Source organism: Rhinopithecus roxellana, chromosome 21 (genome assembly GCF_007565055.1).
Source record: "Rhinopithecus roxellana isolate Shanxi Qingling chromosome 21, ASM756505v1, whole genome shotgun sequence".
Classification (NCBI taxonomy): Eukaryota; Metazoa; Chordata; class Mammalia; order Primates; family Cercopithecidae; genus Rhinopithecus; species Rhinopithecus roxellana.
In genome coordinates this window covers 78,457,306-78,479,459 of record NC_044569.1, presented here as the reverse complement: position 1 = coordinate 78,479,459, position 22,154 = coordinate 78,457,306, and the positions used below count along the sequence as shown (strand labels likewise).

At 37.2% G+C, this 22,154-nt stretch overlaps 1 protein-coding gene across 2 annotated transcripts in view; it reads left to right on the top strand.

Moving 5' to 3' along the window:
- Window positions 1–22,154, top strand: part of TRAPPC8 (trafficking protein particle complex 8) — a 116,516-nt gene that overhangs the window by 56,442 nt on the left and 37,920 nt on the right. For both annotated transcript variants that reach the window (XM_010380775.2, XM_010380765.2), the window contains exons 13-18: window positions 12,398–12,622; window positions 13,564–13,672; window positions 16,182–16,376; window positions 16,794–16,924; window positions 19,885–19,959; window positions 20,380–20,506. In XM_010380775.2, coding sequence (XP_010379077.1) covers window positions 12,398–12,622; window positions 13,564–13,672; window positions 16,182–16,376; window positions 16,794–16,924; window positions 19,885–19,959; window positions 20,380–20,506 — 862 coding nt within the window. The remainder of the gene's footprint in view (window positions 1–12,397; window positions 12,623–13,563; window positions 13,673–16,181; window positions 16,377–16,793; window positions 16,925–19,884; window positions 19,960–20,379; window positions 20,507–22,154) is intronic.

Genomic DNA, 22,154 nt, shown 5'->3' with positions numbered 1-22,154 from the left:
GTCATAAATGGCTCTTACTATTTTTTTTTTTTTTTTTTTTTTTTGAGATGGAGTTTTGCTCCTGTTGCCCAGGCTGGAGTGCAATGGCATGATCTTGGCTCACTGCACCCTCTGCCTCCCGGGTTCAAACAATTGTCCTACCTCAGCCTCCCAAGTAGCTGGGGTTACAGGCACCCGCCACCACATCCGGGTAATTTTTTGTATTTTTAGTAGAGACGGAGTTTCACCATTTTGGCCATGCTAGTCTTGAACTCCTGACCTCAAGTGATCCGTCCACCTTGGGCTCCCAAAGTGCTGGGATTACAGGTGTGAGTCACCACGCCTGGCCAGCTCTTACTATTCTGAGTCATGTCCCTTCGATACCTAGTTTATTGAGAGTTATTAACATGAAGAGATGTTGAATTTTATCAGAAGTGTTTTTTGCATCTACTGAGGTAATCATGTGGTTTTTCTCTTTAGTTCTGTTTATGTGATAAATTACCTTTATTGATTTGCATATGTTGAACCAGCCTTGCATCCCAGGGATGAAGCCAGCTTGATTGTGGTGGATAAACTCTTTGATGAGAAGCACCAACTTTTCATGACATTTGAATTTAAAACAGGGTTGTATTGATAGGGATGAGAGAAGAAATTACAGAGTAATGCTGTTTCTCTTAGTCCTCTCTTTGAGAATTCATGCTGAATTGCTTATCTTGCCTCAGAAGTGTGTGTGTGTGTGTGTGTGTGTGTGTGTGTATGTGTGTGTGTGTGTGTGTTACCCAGCCTGGATTGCAGTGGCGTGATCTCGGCTCACTGCAACCTCCACCTCCCGGGTTCAAGCGATTCTTTTGCCTCAGCCTCCGGAGTAGTTGGGACTACAGGTACGTGCCACCACGCCTGGCTAATTTTTGTATTTTTAGTAGAGATGTGGTTTCACCCTGTTGGCCAGGCTGGTTTTGAACTCCTGACCTTGTGATCCGCTCACCTCAGCCTCCCAAAATACTAGGTAATTACAGGCGTGAGCCATTGTGCTTGGCACGACAGAAATTGTTTATAGTTCAATTATTTTTCATTAAGAATATCAGAAAGTAAAGTGCATTTTAAAAAGAAGTGGCATGAAAGTTTAGTCAGTTAAAAAAAAATTAAAATACTGGGGAAGAGTGTATGTGATTAGACAACCTTTCTTTCTGTTCTTACTATAAAAAACTGACTCAAACCTTGTATCTCATTTAAATTTCTTTTCCAAAAAAAATCTTCAAAAATCCACTTGAACACTTTTGAAAATCCACTTGAACACGCAGACATATTCGATTCTTTTCTGTATCTAATAGTTTTTAATAATGTGTTCCTTTACTAAATGCTAAAGGTAGGGTTGCTTTTTTTTTTCCCCAAGAAACATCACTTAAAAATTAATTTGGAAACAGGCCATGCATGTTGGTTCACACCTGTAATCCCAGCACTTTGGGAGGCCAAGGTGGGCTGATCACCTGAGGTTTAGAGTTTGAGACCAGCCTGACCAGCATGGAGAAACACTATCTCTACTAAAAAGACAAAATTAGCTGGGCGTGGTGGTGCATGCCTGTAATCCCAGCTACTCTGGAGGCTGAGGCAGGAGAATTACTTGAACCTGGGAGGTGGAGGTCGCAGTGACCCAAGATTGTACCATTGCACTCCAGCCTGGGCAATGAGCAAAATTCCATCTCAAAATAATAATAATAATAATTTGGAAACAATCTCAGGTTTATAGAAAAGTTGTAAACAGTGTTCAGAAATTTTTTTTTTTTTTGGCCATTTGAGTGTTAAGTGGTTTATCTATTGCCCTATTATCCCCAAATACCTTAGGACATATTTCTTATTTTCTAGAAACAAGAACTTTCCCTTACATAACCATAGCATAACTATCAAAGTAAAAAAATTGTCATTGATACAGTGCTACTGTGTAATCCTCAGACCCCATTCAGATTTTGACAGTCATCCCATGCATGTCCTTTATCAGAGGGCGTAGGATGTTTTGTCCTTTTTTAGTCAAAGGATCATTTGACTTCATGACTTAAGCACTCATGAAAGTTAGTCCAATTATTTTTGTAGATTGTTCCAAGTTACATGTCTCTGCTATTTTCCTCATGATGAGATTCAAATTTGGTATGTTTATAGGAATATCACAGAAGACATCCTGTATTCTCATTTCATGCCATCCAGTGGCAGACTATTTTTATTTATCATTTAATCAATAAAGTGTTTCTTTTTTTAAAAAACTTAGTTTTTTACGAAATAGGGTCTCACTGTGTTGCCCAGGCTGGTCTCAAACTCCTGACATCAAGAGATCATCCCACCTTGGCCTCCCAAAGTGCTAGGATTGCAGGCGTGAGCTACAACAGCCAGCCAAGACAATACTTCTTTAAAAACCCCCCTCAAAGACAATTCTGACAATACTATAAGGCACGTATGGAGGACAGTGGAAACTGGTATATTTTGAAACAAAAGTTTAATGAAAATAAAGCCTTTTCTTGGTACCAGTACCACATTCCATTTTTTAAGATGGAGGTTGTCTGAGTTCAGAGAGTGGCCGTGATAAGTAATTTATGCCAAATAGCTGCTTATGCTTGTGATAGGGTGTAGTGATGGCCAGAAGAAAAGAATACCAAACTGTATCACTACAGAACAAACCAGTTGTATAAAAATGTGCTTATATCATAAATATATACAAACACATAAATACACATACACATTTATTATCTACTCACATGTAGTTTTAGCACACGCTGGTATTTCCATTCAGGCCAGTGCAGTGGTGTAAAGAGGGATGACCACATCAAAATTAAATTTCGTAAAATAGCTTCCAGTTACAAGATAATAACAAAGCCTCTAACTCTATCCATGACTCCATATGCTAATGCTCTGGAAACACTCATCTTGTTTTGTTTTTTGTTTTTGTTTTTTTGGCGGAGTTTCGCTCTTTCACCCAGGCTGCAGTGAAGTGGCTCCATCTTGGCTCACTGCAACCTCCGCCTCCCACGTTCAAGCGATTCTCCTGTCTCAGCCTCCCGAGTAGCTGGGATTACAGATGTCTGCCATCAAGCCCAGCTAATTTTTCTATTTTTAGTAGAGATGGAGTTTCACCGTGTTGCCCAGGCTGGTATTGAACTGCTGACCTCGGGCGATCCACCTGCCTCAGCCTCCCAAAGTGCTAGGATTACAGGCCTAAGTCATCACGCTCAACCGCCCAGCTGGTTTTTCACAGTCATTAGTATTACTGAGTTCATATACTTCTGGCCTTTGAACAAAGCAGGTGCTTGCTTGTTTCAGGACTTCCTCTTGGTTTTTAAACTGCAGGTCTAAAAACTTTTAGGTTTTTAGAACTGTTACCACTTTTGGATTTCTTCTGTCTGGTTAATTTGTCTCTATTTGAGATTCCTGTTATTAAAAATCAGCCTTCAACTTTGCAGTCTTCTTTTCTTTTTTGAAAACATTTGATCCTTTTGATGTAGCATCTTCATCAGTGTTCACTTCTTTCATTAGTTGGGCAGTGATGGCCAGGTGGTTAGTACCTGGTGAGTTCAGAGCCAGGTCTGGAGGAAAGCTGTCTCCATGAATTGTGATTGACTGGAACTTGGACCTTTTTCTTTGGAATTTTATTTTGATGTAGTGATGTGGGAAGTCTTCTACCCTGTTACAGTGGGAGCTACCCACTCTACTGTCTATCTTCTTTTTGTGGTGACTGACATTGAATAACTGCTTTGGTGTTTTTGTTGCTTATTTTGTTTTCTACAGGGTGTACTTTTATAGTGTGTTTTGTCAGCATCAATTTCCCATCCCTTCTTTTTTGGTCATCTTTTCTGTCAGACATACTGTTGCTGGCACTGAGAGGTGGTCTGTATCTATCTCTCTCTTTTTTTTTTTCTGAGATGGAGTCTCACTCTTTTGCTTAGGCTAGAGTGTAGTAGCATGATCTCGGCTCACTGCAACCTCCGTCTCCCGGGTTCAAACGATTCTCCTGCCTCAGCCTCCCAAGTAGCTGGGATTACAGGTGCATGCTACCATACCTGACTAATTGTTGTATTTTTAATAGAGATGGAGTTTCGCCATGTTGTCCAGGCTGGTCTCGAACTCCTGAACTCATGATCCATCCACCTCAGCCTCCCAAAGTGCTGGGATTACAGGCGGGAACCACTGTGCCTGGCTGTACCTCTCTTTTAAAACAATAGTTACAGAGGCCAGGCACGGTGACTCACGCCTGTAATCCCAGCACCTTGGGAGGCTGAGGCAGATGGATCATGAGTTCAGGAGTTCGAGACCAGTCTGGCCAACATGGTGAAACCCCATATCTATTAAAAATACAACAATTAGCCAGGCATGATAGTGTGCCCCTGTAATTCCAGCTACTTGGCAGGCTGAGGCAGGAGAATTGCTTGAACCCGGGAGGCAGAGGTTGCAGTAGGCCGAGATCGCGCCACTTCACTCCAACCTGGGTGACAGACCGAGACTCCGTCTCGAAAAAAATAAAAGTAAAAATAATTACAAATTCAGGAGGTCCATGTCTGGGTTTGCTGCATGAGTATGTTGTGTAATGCTGTGATTTAGGTCTCAGAGAACTGACCCATCACCCAAATAGTGAATATATTACCCAGTAGGTTGTTTTTCAACCCTCACTTCCTTCCCTTCCTCCCTCTCCCCTTTTGGTGTGCCCTTTGTCTATTATTTCCATCTTTATGTCCATGCATGCCCATTGTTTAGCTCCCACTTATAAGTGAGAACATTCATATTTGATTCTCTATTTCTGATTTATTTCCCTTATGATAATGGCCTCTAGCTCCATGTTGCTGCAAAGGATATGATACCATTCGTTTTTATGGCCATGTCATATTCCATGGTGTGTATGTGCCACGTTTTCTTTATCCAGTTCACCATTGATGGGCACCATAGGTTGATTTCATGTTTTTACTACTGTGAATAGTGCTGTGATGAACATAAGAATACAGGTGTCTTTTTGGTAGAACAATTTACTTTTCTTTGGGTACATACCTAGTAATGGGATTACTGGTTGAATGGTAGTTTTGTTTTATCTGTTGGAGAAACCTCCAAATTGCTTTCCACAGTGGCTGAACTAACTTACATTCCCATCAACAGTGTATAACTGTTCTCTTTTCTCCATAGCCTTTTAAAATAGCCATTCTACACTGGTATGAGATGATATCTCATTGTTTCGATTTACATTTCTCTAGTGATGTTCAGTATTGTTTTCACATTTTTTCATGGCCAATTGTGTGTCTTTTGAGAAGTGTCTGTTTATGTCCTTTGCCCACTTTTTAATGGGATTATTTGATTTTTTTCCCCTGATTTAAGTTACTTTTAGATTCTGGATAATAGTCCTTTGTCGGATGTGTAGTTTGCAAGTATTTTCTCACATTTCAGAGGCTATTTATTCTGCCAATAGTTTCTTTTGCTGTGCAGAAGCTTGTTAGTTTAATTAGGTACCACTTGTCAATTTTTGTTTTTGTTGCCACTGCTTTTGAGGACTTATTCATAATTTTTTTGCCAAGGCTGATGTCCAGAAGGGTATTTCCTTCGATTTCTTCTAGGATTTTTTTATAGTTTGAGGTCTTTAAATCTTTAATCCATCTCCAGTTAATTTTTTGTATATGGTGATAGGTAGGGGTCTAGTTTCATTCTTCTGAATATGGTTAGCCCAGTTATCCCAGCACCATTTATTGAATAGGGAGTCCTTTTCCCCGTTGCTTATTTTTGTTGACTTTAGTTAAAGATCCGTTGGTTGCAGGTATGCTGCTTTATTTCTGAGTTCTGTATTCTATTCCATTTTTCGTGTGTCTATTTTTTGTACCAGTACCATGCTGTTTTGGTTACTGTAGCCTTATAGTATAGTTTGAAGTTGGGGAATGTGATGCCTCAGGCTTTGTTTTTGCTTAGGACTTTGTTGGCTACTCAGGCTCTTTTTTGGTTCCATATGAATTTTAGAATAGTTTTTTCGAATTCTGTGAAAAATGACATTATTTATTTGATAGACAGTTTGTTGAATCTGTAGATTGCTTTGGGCATTATAGTTATTTTAACTATATTGATTTCTCCTTGTCCGTGAGCATGGGATTTTTTCTTGCTTGTTTGTGCCTATACTTTCTTTTATCAGTGTTTTGTAGTTCTTTTTCCTCCTTGGTTAAATATATTCCAGGTATTTTATTTTGTGTGTGTGTGGCAGTTGTAAATCGGATTGAATTCTTTTTTGGTTCTCATCTTTAATTTTATTACTGTATAGAAACACAACTGATTTTTGTGCATTAAATTTGTGTCATGAAACTACTGAAGTCATTTATCCTAACGACTAGTGTCTTTAGGAGGAACCTTTAGATTCTCTAGGTATAGGATCTTGTCATCATTGGACAAAGATAATTTCACTTCCTCTTCCTATTTGTATGCTTTTTCTTTCTTTCTCTTGCCTGATTGCTCTGGCTAGGACTTCTAATACTATGTTGAATAGGAGTGGTGTGAGTACAGAGTGTACATCCTTGTCTTGTTCCACTTCTTAGGGGGAATGCTTTCCACTTTTTCCCATTCAGTATGATGTTCGCTGTGAGTTTGTCATATATAGGTCTTACTATTTTTAGGTATGTTTCTTACAATACTTAGTTTGTTAAGGGTTTTTATCATGAAGGGATTTTGGACTTTATTGAATGCTTTTTCTGTATCTATTGAGATGATCATATGGTTTTTAATTCTCTTTATGTGGTGAGTAACATTTATTGATTTGCAAATATTGAACCATCCTTGTATTTCTGGAATAAAACCCACTGGATTGTGATTAATTTGACTTTTTGATGTCCAGCTGGATTTGGTTTGCTAGTATTTTATCGATGATTTTTGCATCTGTGTTAATCATGGGTATTGATTTGTTTTCTTTTTGTGTATATGCCCTTGCCAGATTTTGATATCAGGATGATATTAGTTAAGGAGGAATCTTTCTTCCTTAATATATATATACAAATTTTTTTTTTTTTGGAATAGTTTCAGCAAAATTGGTACCAGCTCTTCTTTGTGCATATGGTATAATTTGGCTTTGAATCCAGCTGATCTTGGGCTTCATTTGTTGATTTTTTTTTTTAATTACTGATGGAATTTTGTAACTAGTTAATGACTTATTCAAGATTTGAGTTTCTTCCTGATTCATTCTTGGGAGGTCTTATGATTCTAGGAATTATTCCATTTGCTCTAGGTTTTCTAGTTGTGTGTATAGGAGTTCATAGTAGTCTCTGAGGAGCTTTTGTATTTCTGTGATATCAGTTGTGATGTCACATTTGTCATATCTGGATTGTGCTTATTAAAATCATCTTTTCTTTTTCTTGCTTAATCTTGCCTAGTATTCTCATCAGTTTTGTTTGTGTCTTCAAATAACTTTTTATTTTGTTGATATACTTTGTATGATTTCTTTGGTTTCGATTTCATTTAAAGAATTAAGATCTGCTCTGATCTTTATTTCTTTTCTTTTGCCAGCTTGGCTTGGTTTGTTCTTATTTCTGTTTCCTTTAGGTGTGACATTAAGTTATTAATTTGAGATCTGTCTTTTTGATATAAGCATTTAGTGCTATAAACTTTCTTCTTAACGCTGCTTTTGCTGTATCCCAGAAGTATTGATATGCTCTGTCCCTATTTTCATTTGTTTCAAAAATTTTTTAAATTTCTGCCTTAATTTCATTGTTTACCCTAAAGTCATTCAATACCAAGTTTTTTAGTTTCCATGTACTCATATGGTTTTGAGAGTTCCTCTTGGTATTGATTTCTAATTTTATTCCACTATGGTCTGACAAGATCCTTGATAATGATTTTGACTTTTTTGAACTTATTGAGACTTGCTTTGTGACTCAGTATATGGTCAACTTCAGAGAATGTTCCATGCGCAGATGAGAAAAATGTATATCCTGTGGTTGTCAGTTGGAATGTTCTGTAGATGTCTATTAGGTCCATTTGGTCAAGAGTCCAATTTAATTCCAGAGTTTCTTCTTCCTCGATGATCTTTCTAGTGTTGTCAGTGGGGTGTTGAAGTCCCCCAGTATTATTATATGGCTGTTTGTCTTTTCTTTGGTCTAGTAGTACTTGTTTTATAAAATTGTATGCTCTGGTATTGAGTGTGTATATGTTTAGGCTAGTTAAATCTTCTTGTTGAATTGAACTCTTTATCATTATATAATTCCCTTCTTTGTCTTTTTTTTTTTTCTGTCGTTGGTTTAAAGTCTGTTTTATCTGATAACAAGTATAACAACCCCCTGCTCTTTTTTGTTTTCCATTTGCATAATTGATCTTTCTCCACCCCTTTACTTTTAACCTATGGGTCTTATTACACAGAATATAGGTCTGTGTAATAAGACCTATCTTACTAGGTCTTATTAGGTCTATCTTATTAGGTCTTGTAGGTAGCATATGCTTGGATCTTATCTTTTGAGCGGAACAATTAAGCTATTTTCGTTCAAGGTTAATATTGTAAGTGAGGCTTTGTACTTGTCATAATGTTGTTAGTTGCTTTGTAGTCCCAATTATATAACTGCCTTATAGGATCTTTGAACTTTGTACTTACATGTACTTTTATGGTAGCAGGTATCGTCCTTTTTCCATGTTTAGAACTCCTTTGAGCATTTCTTGTAGAGCTGGTCGGGTGGTGACAAATTTTTTTTAGCATTTTCTTGTCTGGGAAAGACTTTTTTCCTTCAATTATAAAGCTTAGTTTGGCAGGCTATAAAATTCTTGGCTAGCAGTTTTTTTTTTTTTTTGGTCATTAAGAAGGGTAAAAACAGGCCCCCAATCTCTTTTTGTTTGTAAGGTTTCTTCTGAGAAGTCTGTTCTTAGTCTGATAATATTTACTTTGTAGATTATTTGATCCTTTTTTGGGTGGGGTGCACCAGTTACTCATCCTGAGCAGACAGTAGCTTCCTTATCATGCCCCTGTCAGAGGGCTCACAACCATCAGTTCATGTAGACTTTGTCCATTGGGCCCTGGCCAGAGTACACTTCCACCAAAATGGGCAGCTACCACCAAAATGGGTTCAGGGTAGAACTTCTTCCTCTAGTACAGAGTAAACAACTTTGCGGCTTGTCCACCTTCTGTTGCCCAGATGCTTCTCTGTGGGGCGGGGGAACTGGGCCTTGCCCTTCCTGCAAGCCCAGTTGACATGGGATCACTTTTTTTTTTTTTTTTTTTTTTTTTGGAAACAGAGTTTTGTCACTTGTTGCCCAGGCTGGAGTGCAATGGCACGATCCAACTCACTGCAACCTCTGCCTCCCGGGTTCAAGTGATTCTCCTACCTCAGCCTCCCAAGTAGCTGAGATTACAGGCATGCACCACCACGTCTGGCTAATTTTGTGTTTTTAGTAGAGACAGGGTTTCACCATGTTGGTCAGGCTGGTCTCGAACTCCCAACCTCAGGTGATCCACCTGCCTCGGCCTCCCAGAGTGCCTGGGATTATAGGCTTGAGCCACCACCCTGGCCATGGGCTCATTTTTAACTGGGATGGAGCCATCACAAAAAGCATGAAAAGTGCTTTCCCCAAGAATACATCTGCCAGCTCCCAGCAGGGAGAACCTCTCCTGTGTCCACAACAGTGGATGGGGTGGGCGGGAAATGAGCCCCTTCTTCATTTTCATTTCCAGCCGCTGGGGCTGCCCACTTCAGCCGATTGTTGCTTGCTTGCATTACCTTTGTCTCAAGGTGGGGCTTTGGCAGGCTGCAGTCCCCCTTCCCCTAGGGGCAGCCTAAGTTAGGGGTTACATCTCCATGGGTCTCACACCTTCTCTGGGGATCCACTGGTCTCCTAACTTGCTAATGTCACAGCAGTTGTGAATATGTTAGGGATCTGGTGATGCGGCGGTGATTCAAGAGCAGAGATTTCCCGGGCAAGGCAGTGGTATCTACTATCTCAGTTCAGGCCTGAAAGGAGGGTGGACATGCCTGTGTGAGCTGGCCACCCACATCCTTGTCCCTGGGACGTTCTCAAACTGCCATTGTTAGTGTTGTCCTGGGTCATGAGGGCAGAGGGACTCGCCATCAGTTGGATGGTGAACAGATGATCAGAGGGGAGAGGGCAGCAGAGAAGTACTCCCACTTACCCTTTCTGTGGGGTTTTGTGTTCCTCAGCGGTCGATCCCTGCCAAACTCTTGTTGTTTTCCTTTCCTGCACTCTAGTTTCTTTCCATGGGTTCTTCATCTGATCCTGGCTGTCTTTTTTCAGTTTTCTGTTTGGACCATTAGTTACTTTGATCTTTCTGAGGAGAGCTGGCATCTGAGGTCCCTAGTAAGTGATCATTTTGTTTTTTTTTTTTTGAGACCGAGTCTCGCACTGTCACCCACGCTGGAGTACAGTGGCGCAATCTTGACTTGCTGCAGGCTCCGCCTCCCGGGTTCACGCAGTTCTCCTGCCTCAGCCTCCCAAGTAGCTGGGACTTCAGGCGCCCGCCACCATGCCTGGCTAATTTTTTGTAGTTTTAGTAGAAACGGGGTTTCACTGTTTTAGCCAGGATGGTCTCGATCTCCTGACCTCATGATCTGCCCGCCTCAGCCTCCCAAAGTGCTGGGCTTACAGGCGTGAGCCACCCCTCCCAGCTGTAAGTGATCTTGGAAGAAAATACTCTCCTTTGAAAAAAATTGATCCATAGTAGACATACATAGTTTGGGGTATATATGATAATTTCATACATTCATATAATTTATAAAGGTCAAATCAGTGTACTTGGGATATCCATCATCTTAGAGCCATTCAAATTCTCTATTTTGAAATGTAGAGTAGATTGTTGTAAACTATAGCCACCCTGATGATCTAACACTAGGTCTTCTTATTTCTTCTATCAAACCATATATTTGTACCCATTAATCAACTTCATTCTCCTTCACTGACTCTCCCTGGCCTTTGGTAACCACCAGTCCACTCTCTATCTTCATGAAATCCACTTTTTTAGCTCCCACATATGAGTGAGAACATTCAGAATCTGTCTTTCTGTGTACCTCTTTTGATTTTTGACATTGATGATGTTTATCGCCACAAATACTGCATTCTTACTGCAATACTCATAAGATTTTGACATTCCTTGCAATTTTCCATTTTGAACACACATCTTGTATATCATTCTGGTATATTATTAATCTCTTGCTCTTCTTTTTTTTTTTTTTTTTTTTTTTTTTTTGAGACGGAGTCTCGCTCTGTCTCCCGGGCTGGAGTGCAGTGGCCGGATCTCAGCTCACTGCAAGCTCCGCCTCCCGGGTTTACGCCATTCTCCTGCCTCAGCCTCCCGAGTAGCTGGGACTACAGGCGCCCGCCATCTCGCCCGGCTAATTTTTTGTATTTTTTAGTAGAGACGGGGTTTCACCGTGTTAGCCAGGATGGTCTCGATCTCCTGACCTCGTGATCCGCCCGTCTCGGCCTCCCAAAGTGCTGGGATTACAGGCTTGAGCCACCGCGCCCGGCTCTCTTGCTCTTCTTAAGTCCTGCAGTAGATGCACCGATCACCAGGAAGTATGCCCTGACACTTGGCAATAGCACCTTAAAAAGGAGGCTGTGGTAGCACCTGATGCAGTAATGTCTGGCCCAGGCAGTGTTTACTGTGCTGCTGTCCTAGCCCACTGCTTTATTTGAACCGCGTGAGGTATAATCTTTCAGTGGTCACAAGACTGGCCAGTGAGTTCTGGCTGGCAGGCAGGCAGGCAGGCAGGCAGGCTGGGATCAGCGTGGTTGGTCCAGTAAGTGAATTGTTAATAACAATATACAAATTGTTATTTGTATATTATTAGACTTTGTGCTGTGGAATACTATGGCATATGTGTACCTCTGGCATATGTAGCCACATACATTCAACGTAAGTCTTTGATCGTAGGCAAGAAAAATGTGTGATAAATGTGTTTGATGTTTTAAGTAATATGAAGAAACTGTTTGAAGACATAACATGCTTCTAGTTAGAGTATGAAAACATTTTTTTATCATAGTTTTAGTGAAATCTAACCATTTTCGATGTTGAAGTTTGTTTACATATTCCTTGGCTTTTTTTCCAGAAAGAATTTGAGGTAGATAAAGTCAAGTTGAGAAGTAAGCTCTTTCCTCTGTAGTTTACGTTTCGAAATTGTGGCTCAGAGAAGTAGTGGGCAGATGTCAAAGCAGTCTGGTCTCCCTTACCCTCCTTTATGTACCCTACTCCTCTCTAACACACACACACACACACACACACAAATGGCTCAGGTAACTTAATCTGTATCATGCCGTATATAATTGTGAAGGGATTATCATAAATGTTAGTTTTATTTTCTTCATTATCCCAGTCTCCCTTAGAGGAAGAACCAGTTACTTAATTGTTTCTATGTGTGTGTTTGTATTTGTTTTTTCTAGTTCAAACAAATTTGGAGTATAATACATTATTTTGTTTATTTTCTTACAGAAAAAGCATGCTTTACGCTGTTATTGTCAAGCCATGCAAGTTTACAAAGGAAAAGGCTGGTCTCTTGCAGAGGATCACATTAACTTCACTATTGGGCGCCAGTCCTATACTCTTAGACAGCTGGACAATGCTGTGTCTGCTTTTAGGCATATTTTAATCAATGAAAGTAAACAATCTGCTGCTCAACAAGGGGCTTTCCTCAGAGAATATCTTTATGTTTACAAGGTGAATGCTTATTTTCATTCAGGAGTAGATATTAAAACTGTATTTTAGTGAAAAGTGTTCATTTATTACCTTATCTTAGGATAGTTTTATTAGAATATATGTAGTTATCAGTCATAAACAAGCTGTGGCAGGCTAGGCTTCTTGGCTATAGATCTTGGTTACATCGTCCCCTTCCACAGTTCTTGAAAAGAGAATTTTAATATTACAATGAATACTTGATTTATGGCTGTTCTTAGGATCTCAAAAAAAAAAAAGATTCCACGGGTTTTCTGGATTCTTTATTCATCATGCTTTAATAGACTCATAACCGATTTTACAGTTGGTTTTAAGTGGGTTCTCTTTACCATCCTTTGGAGATGGACATTCTATGTTCTTTTCCTTGTGAAAGATGAGGAGGTATGGATCTGTGGAAAGTAGACAGGCTATTATGATGCAATGCAAAAAAATGAACAGGAAGAAGGACTGTTTCACTGAGGCAAGCAGATAGAACATATAAAGCATTGTTTTATGGAAAAATTGGGAAGTTGTAAATCTTTTCCCAGGGCCTATGAATAGAGCATAGTATATCTATCCTGCAGAAAATAACTGCCCTTAGGGTCTAGACTTTATTAATTTGAAATTATATGGGTTAGAATTTTGGCAGATAGGATGCTATAATGAGTCATAAGAAGTAAAACGCTTACTAAAATAAATTTTGCACGTTTAACATCCAGATAATTAGCTGAGTAGCCTCAGTAAGATTCTTTTGAGACAGAATAAATATCTGAAGTTCTTCCGAGTTGTAAAATTTTATGACTGATATGTGAAATAAAACTAGTAATTATGTATCTTAATATTCTTGCTTAACATCTTTTTAAAGCCTTGTGTATTAAGAAATGAGGAAACAAAAATACCATTTTCACAAAAACTACCTTTTTTTTTCCCTTTTATATTTCTCTCAGAATGTAAGTCAGCTGTCACCAGATGGTCCTTTGCCACAGCTTCCTTTACCATATATTAACAGTTCAGCAACACGGGTTTTTTTTGGCCATGACAGACGACCAGCAGATGGTTAGTGAAGTTTTATTTAGCCTGATTACCTAATGACAATTTTAAAAAACCTTTTTTTCCTTTCTCCATTTAAAAAACCATGTATAGTTGAATATTTGAAAATTAATAGCTCAGCCAGGCGCGGTTGGCTCATTCCTGTAATCCCAGCACTTTGGGAGGCTGAGGCTGGCAGATCACGAGGTCAGGAGATCGAGACCATCCTGGCTAACATGGTGAAACCCTGTCTCGACTAAAAATACAAAAAAATTAACTGGGCATGGTAGCGCACACTTGTAGTCCCAGCTGCTCAAGAGGCTGAGGTAGGAGAATGGCGTGAACCTGGGAGGCGGAGGTTGCAGTGAGCCAAGATCACAACACCGCACTCCATCCTGGGCGACAGAGTGAAACTTTGTCTCAAAAAGAAAAAAAAAGAAAAAAAAAAAGAGAGAAAATGAATAGCACTTTTTTTTTTTTTTTTTGAGACGGCGTCTCGCTCTGTTGCCTGGGCTGGAGTGCAGTGGCTGGATCTCAGCTCACTGCAAGCTCCACCTCCGGGTTTACGCCATTCTCCTGCCTCAGCCTCCCGAGTAGCTGGGATTACAGGCTTGAGCCACTGCGCCCGGCCTATGAATAGCTCTTTATTACTTCTTTTGTCCTGCCACCTGAAGATAACTACTATTTTGGTGTTTTTCTTCCCAGCTTTAAAAACTAAAAACAATGAAAACAAAACAGTTGTAATTACAACAGCTTTTCTCACATAAAGAATGCTTTTGTTATTATATAATCTTCATAAACTTTTAATGTTAGTAAGATACTCTATTCAGTGCTTATAAAGTACTTTATTTTAACATCCACTTGATATATATAGACTGTTTCCATCTTTTGCTTATATAAAATTATATTGTGACCAAGCGTGATGGCTCACACCTGTAATCCCAGCACTTTGGGAGGCCAAGGTGGGCAGATCATGAGGTCAAGAGATTGAGACCATCCTGGCCAACACGGTGAAACCCTGTCTTTACTAAAAATACAAAAAACTAACTGGGCGTGGTGGCATGCACCTGTAGTCCCAGCTACTCGGGAGGCTGAATCAGGAGAAACGCTTGAACCCAGGAGGCGGAGGTTGTAGTGAGCCGAGATCGCACCACTGCACTCCAGCAAGACTGTCTCTCCCCCCCCCCCCAAAAAAAAAAATCGTATCGTGATGGACATCTTTGTAGATAAAATTTGTTTTTTAAATGTCTTATTATGAAAATTTTCAAATGTACATGGAAGCAGAGAATACCAATGTTCTGTTACCAATGTTCTGTTGTTCTTGTAAGACTGTTTTAAAAATGCAGGATTATTTCTTTAGGATTGAGCCCTAGGATGGCAATAATGGAACAAAAGTATAAATATAGTTAAGCTTTTCATTATTTTATGTTAAATAACTCAGAAACAGAAAGTCAAATACTACATGCTCTCATTGATAAGTGGGTTTGGAGCTAAATAATGTGTACACATAGACATTGAGACTTGGGAGGGTAGAGAAGTGAAGGATGAGAAATTATTTATGGATACAATGTATACTATTTGGTTGATAGCTACACTAAAAGTCCAGACTGCCACCAGGGAAATATATCTGTATAACAAAACATCACTTGTACCCACTAAATCTATACAAATATATTATATAAATACATATATTTTAAAGCTCTCGATGGCTGTTAAACTTTGTAATTTTAAACACTCTTATATTTGAATTTAATCAGTATGTTTCTCCTTGAGATATGATTTAGTATTTTTTTAAAAAAATTGTCATATTCATAGTAGCATTGTTTGTAATAGCAAAAGAGTGAAAGAACTAGAATTCCTAATGGAGAATTAATTGATATACTTTTGTATATTCACGTAATGGATTTATGCTGCAGTACATGAGAATTCATGCTAATTCTGCATTTCCCACAACATGATACTGAGTGAGGAGTCAATCACAGTATAAGTTTCAAACATACAAGCTAATTTTATGCATTGTTTTTGTATGTACTTATGTGGTAAAATCCTGGATGAAAACGATACACTTTAACTTTGGAATACCTCTGCAAAGAAGCAATGCCAGTGGGGGCGAAGGAGAGTAATAAGATTGGGGGGAGGAGTGCAGAGAGGACATTGACTCTATCTGTGATGTTTGTTTTATAAAAAATATTTGGGATCATAGGCAAAAGTTGACGTTTGTTAAATTTTAGTATACAAATATTTGTTATATTAGTCTGCATGCCTTTTCTGTATATTTAAAATGTTTTATATAAAAATTGCTTGTGGACACAAGGGAAAATACATTCTTTCAGAGTCAGGAGGAAAAGAACATCAGTATTATAAGCAAAATCCACATAAGCTAGGGTTAATGAGAGTATATTTTTCACTCAGAGTTAGAAACAGGCAAGAGTGAGTGTGTATATATATGTATTTATTTCTGTACTTTATATTTATTTAAAATACATTTTATTTGAGGGCAAGTCTTCATAAACGTGTTGTTACAAATTTTTTTTAGGTGAAAAACAAGCAGCTACTCATGTAAGTCTTGATCAAGAATATGATTCTGAATCCTCTCAGCAGTGGCGAGAACTTGAGGAACAAGTTGTTTCTGTGGTTAACAAAGGAGTGATTCCATCCAGTTTTCATCCCACACAATACTGTTTGAACAGTTACTCAGATAATTCAAGATTTCCACTTGCAGTTGTAGAAGGTGATATACTTGAATTTTTATTTGTTTTTTTTGTTTATTTGTTTTACTTACAGCCTGATCAAGATAATTTATTGTTTGGCAAACATAATTGGTGCTGGGGATGCAAAAATAAATTAGGAACTCATAATTTACTGAGCTGCATTTATAAAACCAGACAGTGGGGACTCTTCTACAACAATTTGCAATGTGATGTTGGAATATAGAAGAGGGAATGGCATCCTTTAGTACAGAGAAATTGGGGAAATCTTTTCAAGGAGGTAATGTAGTATTACAACTGAATCCTTAATACATGGACATTCTAGGCAGAAATGCAGAGCTATGAAAGCAAGATACATTTAGAAAATTGAAGCTGAGAATGAGGTGTGATGTTTATTAAAGTTATTAATTTAGGCTTTTTTTTTTTTTTTTTGTAAATAGAACCAATTACAGTGGAAGTGGCTTTTAGAAACCCTTTGAAAGTTCCACTTTTGTTGACTGATTTGTCATTACTTTGGAAGTTTCATCCTAAAGATTTCAGTGAAAAGGATAATGAAGAAGTTAAACAACTAGTAAGTTATTAAAAGGTATTTGTAATTATGTTTCAGTTACAGCCTAACAGATGCTGTAGTAACATTTCAGTTTACTCTGTTCAGTGAGCTATACTTCTTTTTGGTTTATTTTTCCTTAGTTATAAAAATTGTGATACGTACTTATTTTTGGAAATTGAAAATACAGAAAAACATAAGGAATAGAAGTGAAACCATCTGTCTTCATAATATTTAGAAATAACCACTTTAACATTTTGTTGTGTATCTTTCCAGTTTTTTTTTTTTTTTTTTTTTTTTTTGAGACAGAGTCTTGCGCTGTTGCCCAGGCTGGAGTGCAGCGGTGCGATCTTGGCTCACTGCAACCTCTGCCTCCCAGGTTCAAGTGATTCTCCTGCCACAGCCTCCTAAGTAGCTGGGATTACAGGCTTACCCACCACGCCCAGCTAATTTTTGTATTTTTAGTAGAGATGAGGTTTCACCATGTTGTCCACACTGGTCTCCAATTCCAGACCTCATGATCCTCCCGCCTCAGCCTCCCAAAGTGCTGGGATTACAGGCATGAGCCACCACGCCGGGCTTCCAGTTATTTTCATTTGTATGTTTTTCCCACATATTTGGGATTCCTTTATGCTGTGTATGTTGCTTTTTACATTCTATGTTTTATAGTCATATTCTGATATCAAAGTGACTTAATATTTTATTTTTGCATAATATTACATCATATGGGTGATTCATAAACTATTTTACTATCTTGGATAGTTTTTTTTGGCAAGTTTCCATTTGTTGACTATCATAGTAATTCTGTGGTGCACATTTTTGTGCGTGGCTTTTTACCTTTAGATTATTTCTGTGGGGAAGATTCCAGGACATGAAGTGAAGATTTTAGGGAAAAATATTTTAGTGCCCTGCTGGTTTCACAAAAGTTCATACCAATGAGCTTCTTACTAAGCAGCATATGGGTTTGGGTGTCTCATCTTTATGACAGTAAGCAGTATTACTTAAAAACTTTGTTGATTTGATATTTTAAAAATGCCATCTTAACTTTTATTTTCCATTTTATTGATTGCTGGTGAAGTTGAACTCTTGTATTTGTTTTTCCTCTTTTGTGAATTGCCTATTCAAAACTTCATTTGTATTTTTTCTTTTCATTTCCATGTCTAATAAGTCTTTTATATATCTAAGATATTTAATTTTGAAGCAGAAATGATCTGGCCAAATAGTTTATTAATATCCAACTGACTATAAATGAAATAACTTGGACAAATATATATAGCTATATATATATATAGCTATATATATATATGTATATGGCTATATATATATATGTATATATGGCTACTAATTTATTAGTTTATTCACCAGTATCTGTTATATAACTTGCTTTTTTTTAATACTACCTTGCTAAATGCTTTAATAATGTGGCAAAAAATAAAGGGGGTGAGATTTTGGAAGTGGGAAATACCCCAGCATTTTAGTGCTCAAGTGTTTTCATTTTTTAAAGATTGCCTTATTTTAAGTCTTGCTCTAGCCTAGGCAACATAGTGAGACCCCCATCTCTACAAAAAATTTAAAAATTAGCCAGATGTGGTGATATACATCTATAGTCCCAGCTACCCAGGAGGCTGAGGTGGGAGGATTGCTTGAGTCTGGGAACTTGAGGCTGCAGTGAGCCGAGGTCATGCCATTGTACTCCACCCTGGGAGACAGAGCAAGATCTTGTCTCAAAAAAAAAAAAAAACACAGAAAACAAATAACAAACAGTAAAATTAAATAAATAAATAAGTCCTGCTAGTTAAATTTGTTGAAGATATTTTGTATTATTTATATTCATTGTTAATAATTTGAAAGACTGAGATTTCCCAGACTGTATTCTGACTTGAATTTTAGCAACTTCTGCAATTTTTCTAATGTTTTGGATGCCTAGAATACTCATTAGAGGAGTATGAACAATTACACTTGGAAATGTTTTTTAAAAAGATTTATTAGCTTTTTAAGTATATTAGTCTATTCAATATGGGAGATTTTAAAGGAGGTTTAAAGTTAAGTGAATATTTTCATTTTGTATGATGAAATATTTCTTAAAATAATATTTTTCTATAAATTTCAAACTCTTTGGATTTTTTCATGACTAAGAAATGAAGAAATGGACTAAGATGGTGATGGGCTAAGATGCTGAACTGGAATGTAGGGAGTTTTTTGTTTTTTGTGCTAAATAATGTCATAGTAAAATAGTGTTTATGAGGATCAGGTTTATCTCCAGTATGAGCCAGTTAGCTCTGCTTTGCTACATGACCAGAGAAATGTCATTGCTTTAGGGGAAACAGGTCTTTTTTCCCTCTCTCCCACTGCTCTTTTTGTCCACCTGTCTGTCTGTATCGTGCTTAGCCCACCATTACCTTTTCTATGTAATTGACCAATGTTGAAAAAGAGGCAGGTCAGAGCAAAAGAAGAAATTTGCTATTATTGTAAGATTAAATTAAATGACCATTTTGGCCATTGTTGACTATGAACAACTAGGTATTTTCTCTCAGGGTTTTATTATCTTGGTGGTGGCATCTTTGATATGCTCCCCCGTTTTGAAACAGAGTCTCGCTCTGTCGCCCAGGCTGGAGTGCAGTGGCACCGTCTTGGCTCACTGCAACCTCCGCCTCCCGGGTTCAAGTGATTCTCCTGTCTCAGCCTCCTGAGTAGCTTGGATTACAGGTCTGTGGATAGTGGCATCTTTGAATCGATTGCTTATCCTTCTCAGTTGAGTTGGACTGAACAAAATGAAAAAAATATATATTGAGTGCCTACTATAGCCTGGGTCTACTCTAGGGGTGGAAATAAAAACATTTTGTGTAGAGCTCAGCATGTGGTAAAAAACCTAGTAAATGCAGACTTCAATTAGTGTTATTGTTTCAAAGTATTGATATATAGGAGTGTTAATAATCTGATATTTTGCTCATTAGAATGTATAATTTATGAAATTTATTTTTTAGGTTACAAGTGAACCTGAAATGATTGGAACTGAAGTTATTTCAGAGTTCTTAATTAATGGCGAAGAATCAAAAGTGGTAATTATTTTATTTCTCTGCTTTATGCATTTCTGAGAGTAAGATGAAAACAAATTTTTAAATCTTTATTCAGTTTATTTTATATTCTAGTTTTCTTAAGAACTAAAATTTGGAAGATTAGGAAATAGAAATTGCTCAGGAGGAAATTGGTGATTTGCAGTGGTCTTGGATTTGTTAGTTTCCTGAGAAGCCCGTTGCATTCTTCTTGATGTCCTTTTTATGAAAAGTTATTATTGAGGGTTTAGGCCTATAATTGTTAAATTTAGAGATTTTCTTTTGAAGAGGATGCTTTTCATAAATTAATTGGCATTTTAAAAGTTTAGGTCATGAGTTTATGTTTTTGCAACATTATAGAATTAGGTATTGTGCTATTTAAGATATTATGAAAGCATAATAAGAGTGACTTAAATATCTCCACAGGCAAGACTAAAGCTCTTTCCCCATCACATAGGGGAGCTGCATATTCTGGGAGTTGTTTATAATCTTGGCACTATTCAGGGCTCTATGACAGTAGATGGCATTGGTGCTCTTCCCGGATGTCATACAGGTAAAGGCTATAGCATCGGTAAACAATTAGAAAACTTTCTTAAATCATTCTATAGAATAAAATGAACAAAAAACTGGTATTTTCTAAATAGGTTTAATGTATCGTTAAATAAAGGCATTTAGCCAGATCTAAGAATGACAAATTTAGATTATTTTAACCTCTAACATCATCTCTAGTGTCAAAAATAAACAACTTGATTCCCTTCTGATATGTTTTCTTTTGTTAATTTTTAGACTGTATGCATTTTTTTTTCTGTTATTGATCCAAATTTAGTAAATTCTAACCAAATAAATTCTAACCATTGATCGTCTGCTGCCAATATAAAACCCATCTTAATATGTTCTATTTTTTGAATATTTCCTTTTTATAAAACATGGAACAAATTAAAGACCTATATTTTCACATCACTGGATATTAAATACCTTAAGTTCTGTCTTCTGTCTTGAAAAAAGAGTAGGGCTTTAGTGTTAATCTGATATTGTGCACTATACAGTATGTTCTACACATTTTTGAAGGGTAAAACTACACAGTATGTGCATTTAACATAGTTTTCTTTGTTTTTTAAACTCAGGGGACCCTTCACGATTTAACATTACCATGTAATTACTGTATATAGTTATTTAAGTTGGAAAGATGCTAGGAGACAGAGTTTACCATGAAACTTCCTACTTCTGGCTCTTCATTTTAATAGATATGTCTTATTTTATAACAAATAGTCCTTGACAAACATGAATTTAGCATTTACAAAAGCTGATTATTAACATTGAGAAAGTGGGAACACTTGGAAAATCTGTTGGTTCTTTTAACTTGCAATTAAATATACTTGCCTGGATATCTGGGATAATTCAGTACATCATTTAAGAAAAATAAGTGAAATGAATCCATAGAAACTAAAAACATTTTACTAAAGAAAAAATTCTGCGCTAAAATTGAGTAAGGTAGTCTGCATTTTAGTACTGTATTTGTATTTTTTGGTTGACAAGTACCAGACAAGGTTTATTTATAATTTATATAATTTATAATTTAAATTATTTATAATTTAAAAATGCTAATTTATTGCATTTTTAAAGCAAGATAACTGGATATTAAGAGCTTTTTGAATCTCCTTTCTTTTCACACTTGTACGTAACTAGGATCTTAATCTAGTACACACATTTATGGTTGTCAGTAAAATGGTAGTTGTTTTATTTAAGGCACCAAATATATGCATTAAAATACTTTATATGTTCATGTATAATATTAATGGGAAGAGACTGAATTAACTGTTAAAATCCTATCTTCTAAGCAGAGTTTTCATGATTTAGTGTAGCTCATTATTATGTAAAATGCTAATAAGGATTTCGGTCACATGAAGTGTGGGAATCAATACATTTTATATCTGATTTGAGATTATTACAGTGACTTTCAGCACATTAAAGGCTTTAAGTAGTCCTGCAAGAAAGATAGTTATTATACTCTAACTTTTTTCACACATACATGCACTACATGGAAGCTTTTGGGAAAAATTTCACATGAATATTAAATAAGTTTAATTTTGAGAAAACTATGCTGTATTTAATTTTCTTTGTGCAGTCTCTTGAGAAGATTCAGTTATTTATATTCCAGAAATAATTCAAATTAGTGTATATATTCGAGTATGAGTGAAAGT